At 35.8% G+C, this 15,272-nt stretch overlaps 1 protein-coding gene across 2 annotated transcripts in view; it reads right to left on the reverse strand.

The window, feature by feature from the left end:
- Positions 1-15,272, reverse strand: part of dennd4c (DENN/MADD domain containing 4C) — an 87,493-nt gene that overhangs the window by 51,770 nt on the left and 20,451 nt on the right. For both annotated transcript variants that reach the window (XM_001919955.9, XM_005166553.6), the window contains exon 2: positions 2,319-2,629. In XM_001919955.9, coding sequence (XP_001919990.2) covers positions 2,319-2,617 — 299 coding nt within the window. In that variant the 5' untranslated portion in view covers positions 2,618-2,629. The remainder of the gene's footprint in view (positions 1-2,318; positions 2,630-15,272) is intronic.

A 15,272-nucleotide genomic window follows, 5' to 3' on the forward strand; every position in this document is an offset into this window, starting at 1 on the left:
TGTAATTCAATTTTAACCAATATTATCAAGTAAATTATATTCAAGTACACAGACATTTCTTAGACGTTTCCAAGTTTTGCATGACTGAAAGAAAGCCTAAGTTAAGCCTAACTATTGAACTACACTTTTTACCGCATGAACTTTATTCCACGGTTTAGCTGAAACTTTGCAAAATCAAATGCATCGATAAGAAAACACTTTATTTAATTTACTTTGGATTAAAACATCTACTGTGAAAGATTGAAAATAATTTAAACCTAAAATAATAAGCCAAGTTCATATCCAGAAGATCAGATGAAGCCATGTTAATTTAAACTGTAATCTTTTACTGTACTGCAAAACAAGCTATTGAAGCACACAGTTATGCAGAGATATTCTTTCTCAGTAGATTCCGCTGAGCCTAAATGAAATATGCAGTACAGCTTTAAAAGCTTTATACACACTAAGTGCCATAAAAAGCTTTACTAATAAGTGTACATTACATCATCTTGATATTTAATAATGTGGTGTGGCAAGCAAAGACCAAATGCAATGGGTGTGGTACTACATATATGACAAAACACATATTAAAACGGGGTTATAATGATAGATTAAAAAGGTGTCCTTGCTGTGCTTTGGCCAGAGCGAGGGTGAGTCAACACATAGAAGAAAAGGCTGCCCTAGTGGTAGCAACACAGCAGGCTATATCCATAAAAGAGTGGAGGCCTTGAGCTGAACTATAAAACTCATAGTCAGCTGGTGCTGAATGTATGCCACAAATAGATTTTAAAATGCTTGTGTCCCAGTTCAGAAATGCAAACTTAAATTCTGATTATGACAGGGACCAAAGTGAGAGAAATGTTGTATCTATGTATATGCAAAATGTGATTTCAACACACAAATAAATGGTGCAGCTATTTTAACAGGAATGACATCACTGTAATCTTTATGTGCAAATTTAAACAATTAAAAAATGCAGTTTAAGTCATAAAATGAACGAGAAAATTATTAAACAATTGTTTTACTGACTGTATTTAAAGGATTTACGGGCCCATGAGGTTTAAATGTAAAAGACAATTGGACAATTCTCATTTTGAATGAAATTTTGCAGAATCTGTGAATCACGGTTTGTTGCATATCAATCAATTCGAAACAATGTTTACATAAACTCAGTCATGATGTGATGTGTAGACCTACAGTCTTCCGACCATTAGAATTTGCACCGTGTTTTAAAACAATCCTTAAGAAAATCATTCTCTCTCATGCTAAATTAAAAAAAATAAAAAAATCTCTTCAACTTCTGATGTGAAGTTTGACTGCAAATTTAGTTTTGTCCAAAAACATGCATCTTGTTTTTTTGCCTAATGTCAACTTTAAAGGGCACCTACAGTAGGTTACCCCGTTTTTCAGATTCAAGATGAGTATTTTGTGTCTCCAGAATGTGTCTGTAAAATGTCACTCAAAACAACAAATTAGATTTTTTATCATACCTTTTATAAGATTCTATCTTAAACCGTTTTGCACCAGGTGGCGGTTTTGTTGTACTGTGCTTTTATGGCTAGTCCTCCCCGCCCACCATTTCAACGTGCCTTTCTTGGTGCCTTAATCGCCTTCCTCAGACAACAGACAGACTTAATGGAAACAGATCTCAAGTAGCGTTTGTGAAAAATACAACAGTAAGAACTTTACCAATGAGTATTTGTTGTAGAGTTGCTACGAAGAGTCACACACAATGTCGTTACAAAGTTCACGCACACACACAAATATATACACACATACACAGCGCAGACGCAGACAGACATACAGACAGTGTTTAGCTTTGCACTCGTTTTGCACGCAAATGTGACAAGATACAGGTTAATCTCCACTGCTGTATGAATATTTGTTATGTTAATGGAAAATAAACCTGATTTAACGTCCACAAATCGCGATTGAAGCGTCTTCTTTTATAATTGTACTAACACGCAGCTGTGGTCCAGATTTTTTATGACCGTATGAACCCTGACTTAACCAATAGGCTATTGACGCCAACTTTTGTGTTGTTTTTATTATGCAAGTAAATGGCAAGTTAATAATTACCTTTTTGAAAATACTCTTCAATCTAAACCATCCTGCAGTACAACATTAAAGATTGAAAATTTTGAGTCAAGACTTTTGAGGGCCTTAATTGAAACAGATCATGCAGACAACTTCAATGTTTTTGAGAGGGACGGAGATCTAGTGTTGTATCTACAGGGAAAGTGAGCTGTAAAAAACACACATCATATTTCACTAACTAAAAAGCATCTATTCCAGGGTACCTCTACACAGTGAAACAGCCATTCACCATACAAACTCACCCAATGTCAATGAGCGGGGGCTTCCCTCGACCCCTCTTGTAACATAGGAAGAGTTCTGGGCTCTTGAGGCTGCCATGGTTGAGATTGGCCGGCTGGCCGCTGTAGGTGCTCTCGATGCATGTGAAACCTTCAGGCACAGTTTCTCCAGAAGACTTGTTGATGACAGCAAGGTCTGTGATTGGTGCCTTGGGCCCACTGGACTTGGCTTCAGATATATCCTGCTCTAGTGGTGTAGACTTGTCTGTCAGGCCAGCCACAACGAAGTAGTCCGTCACGCGGTGACCCTTATCCTCAATCATGGCTGGACAGACCTGTTCGGAGAGAAGATACTATTAAGTTGACATGCTTGTAGGTCTTGGGACTTAGCAACCACCACCACCACAAAAAAAATAAAAATGTAAACAGTATTAAACAGTCCATCAATGCAGTTGTACATTAGGTCAATAATACAATTTTCATAACATTAAACAAATATATATAGAGCTTGAGAGGTACTGCAAAGAGGAAAGGGCAAACATTCCCAAAGACAGGTGTCCCAAGCTTGTGGCATCATATTCAAAAAGACTTGAGGCTGTAATTGCTGCCAAACATGCATCAACAAAGTATTGAGCAAAGGCTGTGAATACTGATTTAGATGCGTATTTGTTTTTTGTTTTTTTTACAAATTCAAAAACTCTTTTTTCACATTGTCATTATAGGGTCTCATGTGTAGAATTTTGAGGAAATAAATGATTTTAATAAATTTTGAAATAAGGCTGTAACATAAAAAAATGTGGAAAAAGTGAAGCGCTATGAATACTTTGGATGCACTGTACAGTAGCAATCATAATTTTTAACCCCCTTACATTTACATTTAGCAGATGCTTTTATTCAAAGCGACTTACAAATGAGGACTGAATAGCAGATTAGGAAGGAAAATGGAGACTTTCATAGTATGTATTCACAGTATGTTTGATAATATTTTTTCTTCGGGAGAAATGTTATTTGTTTTTTTGGGGGGGGGGGGTTGGTTGGGCAAAAATAAAAGCAGTTTTTAATTTGTAAAAAATATTTTAAGGTAGGAAAAAAAAATATATATATATATACAAATACTTGTGCTTTCAAAACTGATTCTTGAAATCACAATTAGATTAAAAATTGATACATGATTTTGAATTAAAATTTCTGTTCAAAGATGTGTTCAGAGTTGATTCCAGAATGCTGTTTAGTGTGCAGAAGGAAATAAACTGGTTGGTCGAAGCACAGCACCAAGAGATGTTTAACACATCCCTGTGCATGAACACAACTGAGGTATAAAGACTTTATTAATATTTGGAGTGCACTGCATTTTGCATGATAATTTAGCTACTTTTTTATTTTTCACCACTAAACACCTGTAAATTATCGGCATGGTATGTCAAGGCAAATTGGGACCAGAAAACTACAAGGATTTGGTGTAAGTTTGACTTCTTAAGGGCAGTGGATGCACTCTCTAACCTGGAAGAAACTCTGGAATCACTTCCTCTTTTGTGCAGTAGTTGCCCTATGTGCTTTTTTGCATGGCTTTTTCAGCCATCGATAAACTTTCATAGAAAGATGGATGTGAGTATTTAATTTTCCATTTACAGCATCAATTATGTAATTTAAACATATATAGTAAAATATATTTGAGGAGTCATTTAGGTGCCCCAGTGTTAATTAGATAAAAGGGTGTATAAACATATGCAGTGAGTGCAGAAACTGCATTGAAAATACTGTGGTAAAATAAAATTTAAAGACATGACATGGAACAATGGGATTTAATGCAGTGCTTCAATGTTTGTTTTAAACCCACTTTATACATTGCATATCAATCAGAAAGTGAAGATCATTGATTTTAAACAAACCAGATCTTAATGTGGTGAGTTATTAATGGCATGACATTTATTGCAAAACCCAAACAACCTGAATGCATGGGGCAAAGACGAGGATCCATCCTGCCATCTATGTGGACATTTTAACAAGATTACCCAAGGTTTACGGAGAAAGTTGCTACAGATGGAGACACACTAAATCCTCATTGAAACGGCCAAATGAATGGGCATACAGAGGGTTAAAGTAAATAGACATAAGAAAAAAACTGTTTTCAGAAGCAAGAGGAAATTTTTCCCCATGTTAAGCAGAACTGGTAATACTTTGCTCTCTAGTATTTTGTATGAAGCATCTGACTGGGATTAAAAATTCTGATTTTATTTGTCACATACAGAGTATGATATGCAGTGAAATGTATAGAGAACCACTCGTGACCTTAAAATAATTACAACAATAAGAAACTAAATTCTAAAAAATAGAAGTTTTATGCAATAGAAAGTAAAAGCAAATTTAAATTTAAAGACTTGTAATATAGGGTGCTTTCACACTTGGTTTAATTGCCTGGACAGTACCCAAGTTTTATTGTCACCGCTTGCCACCTTCTCAGTAGAGTTGTGAACCTATACTGGTCTCATGGTTTGGTTCGGTTACGATTATCATGCCTTCGATTCAGTTCAATTCGATATCTCGGTGCATCGACGATGCTTTCCATAAACAGTGTTATATTTTAGGGGGGAGGCTATAACAAGCTGTCTGTATAAACACACAGAGACACAGCACCACACTGTCTCTCATTCAATCACATACACAAACATAGACAGCACCAAACAAACAAACAAACAAACACACAAACAAACAAACACACAAACACACAAACACACACACACACTTAAGCCCACGCAACAGGAAGAGCTTGCGCTGAGTGGAGCAAAAAACACGAAAAAAAGAAGCACTTTTCCGACGGTCTCTTACTGAGATCTGCTCTCAGCGCGAGCTCTCCCGGCTAAACACATATTGCGAGGGCTTAAACGAAGCAGTGGTCGTAATGTCGAGCGAAAAAAAAGAAAGACAGCTGTGAAACATAACCAGCTTTGTCTTTTTGTAGGAAACACACTTTAGATCTTTTTAGGGTTTTTGAGTTATTGCCGTCTATAACTGAATGTGTGTCAGGAATATCGAAAACAAAACCAACTGAACCGCGCTCATTTCTGGCGCCCCCCTGGATACACAGCGCCTGTAGCATTTGCCTATGTAGCCTATGCCACAGGCCGACCCCGAGTTGGCTGTGTTGTAAATACTTGCTCCCGCCTCCCTCACGACAGAGCGCATAGGAGATAAATGACGTCAGTACATAATAACCGGTTATGAGTATTACTGAACCGATACCGAATTGTCCGCTTCTGCATCGCAGTGCACTGAAGAAAGATTTAATTTTGACACCCCTACTTCTCAGTTGGTTTTTCCTTCGGTTGGGGTTTCTCTATCTTTTTTCCATCTGAATCCCGGTATGCTTGCATCAGAAAGCGACTCCTGTCTATCTGCCGCAAAACTATTATAAACGTTCAGAACATCACGCAATGTCTGCAGAAGCTGTTTTTGGGGAAGACAAGCAGACATTATCACTGTGCCTGCCCTGTCTCATTCCCCCTTTTCAGCAAGGTACAGTACATGATACATAGACACACACACACAGACGAACATGCAAATTAATGTTATGAAAATGATAGTTTGTTGTACTGTTGATGGTGACCAGAGTTCGCATGAACTGTACCCCAGACAGCCTTTTAGTCAGACTTGGTTGTTTCAGTCGGGTACGGTTCTTTGTTGTGGACCCAAGTTCAGAAGATACGTTCACACTAGCTGAACATACCAAACTCTGATGTCAAAACAACCTGGGTATGGACCAAAAGTGCTGGTGTGAAATTGAGTAAGTGTTTGTAGAAAAAAAGTAGAAAGTATAACAATAAAAAAAGACCATATGTGCAAACAAAAACATGTAAGTGTTTCTAACAAAGTTCCTGGTGCATCAGAAAGGGAAGAAGTGTATCCGATTTGCAAGCTGTCCTCAAAAAAAGCTTGTCTTTCCAGAACCAGATTTGATTGTTCTGTCCAGGAGCACAAGAAAGGAGTGGTGTTGACTCTCCCCTACAGGCTAGCCATCGCTCAAAAGTTAAAGAAGGCTTAGTATCAAGACGCTTCTATTTAATATTGAAAATGAATGAAGCTTTGTTTCTTGCTAAAGTCGCACACATAGTTGCTCTTGTGGAAATGCATCACTGATGGTAATTTCACCTTATTCATTCCTCTAAAAATATTTTAAAACCTGTCAACATTGCCTATTCCTAACTTAAATATATTTTAGATTGTGTAAAGGACAATTTACTACTACAAACATTTAAATTTTGTTTAATTTATTTGACAATTAATTTAACTTTATTGGTGAATTCATATTTTGTTTGGGTAACACTTTACAATACGATTGTCGTAGTTAATAGCTAATAATAGTTCATGTATTTACTTGCATGGAAAAACAATGAACAATACATTTATTACAGCATATATTTATCCGTGTTAATGAAAAATAAAGTTGTGTATTGTTAGTTAACTCACAATGCATCAACAAGCATGAATTTGGAATTTAATAATGCATTAAAGGGTGACGTAGTGGAGCAGTAGGTAGTCCTGTCGCCTTACAGCAAAAAGGTCGCTGGGTCGATCGTCAGGTCAGTTGCCGTTTCTGTGTGGAGTTTGCATGTTCTCCCAGTGTTTGCGTGGGTTTCCTCCGGGTGCTACTGTTTCCCCCACAGTCCAAAGACATGTGATACAGGTGAATTGGGTATAGGCTAAATTGTGCGTAGTGTATAAGTGTGTGTGAGAATGTGTGTGTGGATCTCCCCCAGAGATGGGTTGCGGCTGGAAGGGCATCCACTGCGTGAAAATGTGCTGGATAAATTGGCGGTTCATTCCGCTGAGGTGACCCCAGATTATTAAGGGACTAAGCCAACAAGAAAATGAATGAATGAATGAATAAATGAATAATGCATTACATTGTTGAACTTTGAATAATAAAGCTGTGCAAGTACTGTGGAGACACAGTGGCTCAGTGGTTAGCGATGACGCCCCACAGCAAGAATGTTGCTGGTTAAAATCCCAGCTGGGCCAGTTGCCGTTTCCAGTTTGCATCTTCTCCTTGTGTTCAAGTGAGTTTCCTCTTGGTGCTCTAGTTTCCCCCACAGTCCAAAGACATGCGCTATAGGGGAATTGAATTGAACTATATTGGTCGTAGAGTGTGAATTAGGGTATATATGGATGTTTCCCAGTACCAGGTTGTGGCTGGAAGGGCATCCGCTCCGCAGGAATCAACGCTAAGGATTTTTTTTACCGCCCTGATCTGGCCAGTGGTTTAGATTTTTACTTGCCCTGCCAAAATTTTCACTGGAACCACCAAACAAAAGATGTTAATAGCTGTTTCTTAGCCATATACAATATTTAAAATAATGTTTCAAAAGCCAAACATAGTTTAGTTTGGGGTAAGTTTTATATATTTTTTTCCATGTTTTTTAAAGTAAAATTATTCAGTTCATCAAGTTCATTAATTGTAAAAGTTTTTTTTAATTGTTGAATATTTATTACAATTTTAAATAACTGACTTTTTTATTGTATACAGTTTCAAATAAAAGCATTACTGCAGACATTATTGCTTTTAATACTATTAGTTTTATTAATAATAATAATAACAATAACAACAACAACAACAACAACAACAACAACAACAACAACAACAACAACAACAACAATTAATATTAGAGTGATTTCTGAAGGATCATGTGACTTAAGACTGGCAAAAAACTGGATTAAAATTTCATGTTTTAAAATCATTGGAAAAAATTATTAAATTAAATGATACACTACTTTTAAATAGTTATTTTATAGTATGATAACATTTCAAAATTTAAAATTTGTACTGTATTTATGATTAAATAAATGCAGCTTTGGTGAACAGGAGAAGCTTATTTTAAATTATTTAACAATTGTACTGGCCCCAAACTTTTGACCAGTTGTGCAACTTATATTTTATAAGTGAAAATGTGCACTTTAATTTTGACAACCACAGACATAGTCACCAAATAAAAATCAGAGGTCAGACACTCTCATACAGAGCCTCATTTCAGTTGTCAAGTTTTGTACAAATCTATCTATTAAATTAATCAATCTATTAAAAAATGTTGGTTAGAATTAAGCATTATAGGCTTAAATTAGAGCAATAACAGATGAACAGAGACAGATCATGAAGCAGATCAATGTTGATTTTTCGAGCTGTCAGTGCAGAAATGAACAAAACAATAGGCTTAACACAACCTATTATAAGATTAAAATATGGAAAAATGATCAGAAGGTAAAATTTCCTAACGGATAAACAGCTCTTGTTAATATTTCAGCATGCTTTCACTTTCGTATTAGACATGAAATGCACATTTGTCGTTAGTAATGACATCTCGCCCTACTCTCTTCATATAGCTGTATATATGGCTGTTACACAATCATAAGACACTGTGATATAGCCTGGGTTGTTAGTTCGTTGGACCGTTTTGTTTTCTCACTACAATCGATCAGCTCAATCGAACAGAGACCCCCTCATTCAGGCAATCTTGGACCGATTGATTTGGCGCAGATCCGAGCACAAATGCTAGACTCACATATGCCAAACAAACCGCGCTAACCGCGGGGAAACGAGTCAGATTCCAAAACAAACTTCTGTGTGAAAGCTCCCTAAGAATGTGTTTGTACACAATTGACAAACAGTCGCAGCCAAACTTTTGTGACAAGGCAGCACTGACCTGATCGGGCCAGTAACCATTCTGTACACTGGCCCGAGCGTCTCGCATGCTATAAGTTGTAGGTACATTCTGCTGTGGCGACCCTTGATGAATAAAGGGACTAAGCTGAAGGAAAATGAATGAATGAATGCAAGCAATGTTACTCATCATATCATGTTAGTAAATACATTAACTATGAACTGAGCAAAACTTAATTTAAACCACTACCTTTATTTCAATGATTGATACATTTCATCCCCGTTGTTTAACACTATTACTATAGCCATTTTGACTGTTTTTAAATTTTCCAATTAAGATTTTGTAAAATAGTATACTGACTTCCTAAATTCCTAAATGTGTGTATATTTCATTCAAACATTTAAACTACAAAACAGTTCTGAGCTTTTCCACCTTGAATGGCCACAATAGTCAAACTGCCCACATTCATTTCAGCACCTGCTTCTTCTTCATGTCTTTGAATATGCTTGCCTCTGTCACCTAGCAACATTCCGCTAACTAAAACATAACTTTGCTACAGACATATCCTTCAAACTAGCAAAAAAATACATTTCTAATCTCCCACTTGAGAAAGTGAGGTACACAGCTTCAGTGCCAGTCTAGTTAGTCCTATTCAATTATAGACCATGTTATAAAAATTTGGGCTGCAACAACGAATCGATTAAATCAATAAAAATCGATTACTTAAAGTGTTGGCAATGAATTTCATAATCGATTTGTTGTGTCGCGCAACACGGAGATGTTTGATTAAAAAAAGAGCACTTTAGTTCAGCGCGGAGTGGAGAGAACACGGCCCCTCTCCGTCTCTCGCGCACTGATACAGAGTTCAGTGCCTCAAGAAGACAGGGATGATGCGGAAGAATCTCTACAGAATCCTGCTTTTGTTCTGTTTTAAAGTGAGAACTGTAGAGTCCCTGGTGCTGGTGTTTGTGTCTGGCGATGAGCCAGAGAAAGACAGCGGGTTAAAGTTGTTTTTGTTTTCGGTATTCCTGACACATTCAGTGATGGAAGGCATTAACTTAAAAACCTCACACCCAAAAAATATTTAAATTGTGTTTCCTAACCGTTTAATGCTTCATTTATGTTTTAGATATGTAAATACACACAAGTACTAGTAAAACAATACATTTAGAGTTTGTAAAATGGAAAAGGAAGTCTAAGAATCCATTCAAATATAATTTGCTGATGTGTTTTATTCATATCAGATACACATTACACATAGTGAAAAGTAACTATAAAGTTGAATCTTTGCTTCTCTAAGTTCACCAGCCACTTACTTGCATGTATTTTGGGAGTAACTTATGAATGTACCTGCTGAATCCTGCGTGTTTTGCTTTTTATGAATGAGGCAGCGGCCACAAGTAAACATGGAGACATCCATCTCACGTTATAGATGATGATCATTTACATGTTTATGTGAATTGGAATATCAGGTAGTTGATGACATGATGAGCAAACGTGTGAATATGTTGAGTCAAAACAGAATAAACTAAATAAAAGGCATACATCTGTCATACATCACTGTTGTGGCTTTGGTGTGTCACGAGACAAACATGATGCATTGCCACGGAAACATTAAGGGTGAATGTTCTAAAAAACTGACTACCTTGCCAAAAGGAATCTTTTAAACTCAGCAGTGAAAGAGTTAATAACAGCAGGAAAGCAGTTACTTTGCATTGCAAGACTTAAGACACATTTTTTGGATCCCTCATTTTTCATCTGTAGTCATGTATAGCTGCACTGCAGAAAACTTTTCTTTCTTAGTCATTTTGTCTCATTTCCTGTTTAAATATCAAAAAAAAATCTTATATCAAGAACAGCCAAGAACAATGGCATGAGAAAATGAAGCGATGCTGAAAACAGTATAACATTTAACATTATATCTTATTAAGATATTTTTTCTTACCCTATTGGCAAATAATTTAGCTTGTTTTAAGCAAACAATCACTTAATTATGAGGTTAAGTGATTTCTCATGCTATTTCATGTGTCTAGTATGTATCTTCATTTAAAAACATTAAGATATTTGGATTGAAAACGGATTGAAAAACATCAAATAAACTTATATTTAATAATAAGTTAATAAGGTATTTTAGCTTGATCAGTGTCTGTCTCTATCACTGATGCCTGTTTATCTGATGTAACACATGATAAGAAGCAGACACACACGTGGGAACAGTGGGCGGGGAGAAGTAGTTAATTTGGAATTAAAGCCACAGGCTTTAACAACAGCTACAGTATACTCAGACACTAAAATGGGCAGATTCTGGAGGCTATAATAAATTATCTGATAAGTATTTTAAGCTGAAACTTTGCAGACACATTCTGGAGACACCAAAGTATCATCTTACAGCTTGTAAAAGAGAAAAAAAAAAAATATATATATATATATATATATATATATATATATATATATATATATATATATATATATATATATATTAGCGCTGTCAAAATTAACGCGTTAACGCTTGCGATTAATTTGAAATAATTAACGCGTTAAAAAAAATTAACGCAATTAACGCATTTTTTTTCCTGTTGTGGCCAGGGGCAGACCCGGCAATTTCCAACTATTTCGACATACTTTTTGGGCCGGGCTGATCATTTGCTTATGATCTGATCGGCCCATAAAACACTCAGCAGACTGTCATGTTTTTCTGCCTGAGTGATTGACGGTGCTGCGAGCTGTCACGCTCTGAAAGTGAGATGTTTCTTTTCCGGACAAAGCAGCCGTGTGACATAATCTGCAGCCCTTTGGTTCTTTTCTTTATTGACATTGGGCTGACCCAATCACAAACTTCCATGTTGGGCTCTGTGTAACGTAGGTGTGTATTCGTCAAAATAGCAGTGAGTCCCGCCTGTTTCTTATGCGCCGGTCCGTGCCGGGCCGGGTGAGCAGGCTTTTGCGTCTGTCTGCACTCTGCAGCGGGGCACAGATCAATATACTCCTGTCTATTCTAGTTACCTATCTGTCCATATAAATATACTTTTTAAAACCTTTTAATCTGCACCACGGCCGCGGCAAATTCCTATGCTGTTTCCTTAACCTGCAAGTCTTTATTTTACAAATTATAAAGAATGTCTGCTTCTTACGATCTATGAGGGGTCATTCATGTATTTTAAGATGCACTCGTTCAGAAGACAAGCGCATGAGATATTATGACATTGTGTTTTTGATCATCAGCATGATGTAGGCTTATAGTGACAATAATATTTATATAATAAGGATATTATAATGATATTTATACATGACCAAACTAGTGTGCAACTTAAGCAACTTTTTTTTTTACATTTAGTTTTGTAGTTCTGCCCAAACAAATATTTGTTGCCTTTTTTTATTTTTTCTCGTTATTTCCTATATGTGGCTTTTGTGCTTTTATAGAATGGGAGTTGGTAAACAGGAGTTTCTATGCATTCTATGCATTCATTAATGCCCGCCAACGAATAATAATCTCCAGGACTTATCTCCAAGTGACTATTGCCCAAATCCAGCCTTTTCCAAATAACCTCATGCAGCAACCATCCAAAACAAACCAGTAGATACCTGGAATACCCAAATAACTGCACAATACAGTGCTGAAAAACTCAAAATGTTAGCAACTGCAAAAAAAAGTTACACTACAAATATAAATGTCTAATTTAAAATCTTGATAGGTAAGAGGTGCAAAATCTTGAATGTTTATGAAGCACTGCTCAAAGGGTTTAACAGCCTGTCATGGTTGACAAGTGAGAAATGTCTGAAAAATCTGTACAATTCCAGAAATTCCATGACCTGTGGGAACCCTGTAAGTCAATCATCTCTAATCCCAAAGTAACTCAAGTCATCTCTCTAATGAGATGTTACTTGGTTACATGCCATGTAGCAAAAGCTTAGAGCAGTAATTATAGGTAGATCCTGAGCATCCTGATGTTTAACACATTACTTTAGGTGCAATCATTATGCAACAAGATTGTAAAGTTCCTGTTCTGCCGTTCTATCCAGTGCTGATACTGCAAACTTGGCATAAGAGCTACACAATTTTGGCACTTTGGAAAAAATGTTATATTGTATTTCTATTTTATTAAAAAAAAAATTTGACCACCCTTTAAACAAGGTTAACGATGGCTGATCTGAACGAAAATCGGTGGGCATGTTTAACTCATGGTCCTAAAGGTCTGTACGAATTTTAAAAAATAAATAAATAAAATCGGCCACTAGAGGGCGATTTTACGTTTTTAGTGTGTAATGGGTTGTGTATTACACATCCTGTTGCACAGGCACACAAAATACATATATTGATTGACCCTAATACATTTTGCTCGCTTTGACATAGATATGCAATCAAATGGTTTCACTCTGCTAAACTATAGATACAGACGTGCTGGTACTAAACATAAAAATATGAAAATAAATGCCATTTGAAAGGTTTTATATATATGCGTGTGTGTTTGTTTGTGTTTGTGTGTTGTGTGTGTGTGTTCATATACCGTCACCTTAGAATTATAAGGTTCTATCTGACATTTTTGTCAAAATAGAGTTATTGACATATTCTTATTAAATGACAACTTATTAACATTATGGGATGATTTTTTATAAGTTGTTTACATTTTTAGACTTCTTATTTTAAAAACAAATGTTACACACATACTGTTTGCTATGGAATGCAAAAACTTTGAAACTCAATATCTCAAAATCATTCAACACAGACAGAACCTTATAATTCTAAGGTTATGATATATACATATATATGTATTATTTATACAGAACTCGGCATACATGAGTACACCCTATTTTGAAAATGAATATTTTTAGATTATGAATTAATATATAGTTAATATATTAAAGCATTTATTAAAATAACATATTAGTCAAACAAATATTAATTAGAAAAAGAAATATAATACATTTAAATTTTATATATAGTTTGATTCTCTTGATTTTTCCTCTTTGCAAATCTTTTATTGAATATGTTCCTTTATTTATAAATTTGAGTGTACTAACTTTTGGACCATTATCTTAAGTTATTTTGTTAGATTATCTAGTACTGACTAAACGTATGTATATGCACAAATATAATATTGTATAGCATCAAATAGAAAATTTTAATTTTAAAAATAGATTTGTGATATTCCTATATGCTGAGCACTGCATAGTTTATATCTTGCATAAAAAAAATCTAAATTTTCAACAGTTGAATTTGATAACAGTATCATTAATATACAGTACACATTATAACTGCCATAAGCCTATAAACCAAACCAAACAAAAGAACAGCTGAATGATGGATCCTGTTGCATAAACTCATGCTTGCTGCCAAAGAAACTGATCTTTGGGTTAAGATTATTGCAAAGGTTAAGAAACCACCGAAATTGCTGAAAAGTATAAAACTACATGATTACATTTGTGCACATAAAAGATAATGACTTTAAACATATGACATAGACATAAACAACCAAAATAACCGACATGGAAAAATTGCATCATTTATTGATTCTAAATGTTGGTTTTATTTATTTTTCCAGCCTTAATTCATAATTCAACCTCAAAGAACTATTGCTACTACTTATAATCTGTTGGACTTTTACATTCATTCATGTTGTCTGTGTTCGCTTGAACAGATCTGTGAAAATTGAAATTAAAAACTTTCACGCACTTGGTTGTCTGTTCAAGAGAAGATGGGTGAAAATAAACCAGCAGCAAAGATGTACACTAAAAAAAGAACTCTGCAAAATAGAAACAGAAATATAATAAGCATTGACAGGCTCAGGTATGTATGCTGCAAAACTAGCTTAATTTAGAAAAAGAAAGAAAGATGAACTTCTCTACAGTAATTCACCTGTACAGCATATCTTTGGACTTGTGGGGGGAACTGGAGCACCCGGAGGAAACCCACACGAACACGGAGAGAACATGCAAACTCCACACAGAAATGCCAACTGACCCAGCCATGGCTCGAATCAGCAACCTTCTTGCTGTGAGGCAACAGAACTACCTACTGCGCCACCGCATCGCCCATGCTGTTGAAATATTCGCTTTGAAAAAGTGCATTCCATGCCGCAATGTCTGTTTTTGTTTTGGTCCCTTTAACCGGCCTAATGCCAATTTAGCCAATTATATTACAGCACTCCGGGCTGGTGGAAATCCACGTATTTGATTAATTTAGTCAGGTAGATTCAGTCACTCAAAGCATGCATCTGTGACCAAAATGTGAGTAGCGGAGACTTTGAAATGAGATGCAAATTCAGAGTTCCACATGAGGAGGTTATTAATTAGAAAATAATATAAATATTATGAAAGAAAACATTAGGTG

Source organism: Danio rerio, chromosome 7 (genome assembly GCF_049306965.1).
Source record: "Danio rerio strain Tuebingen ecotype United States chromosome 7, GRCz12tu, whole genome shotgun sequence".
NCBI lineage: Eukaryota > Metazoa > Chordata > Actinopteri > Cypriniformes > Danionidae > Danio > Danio rerio.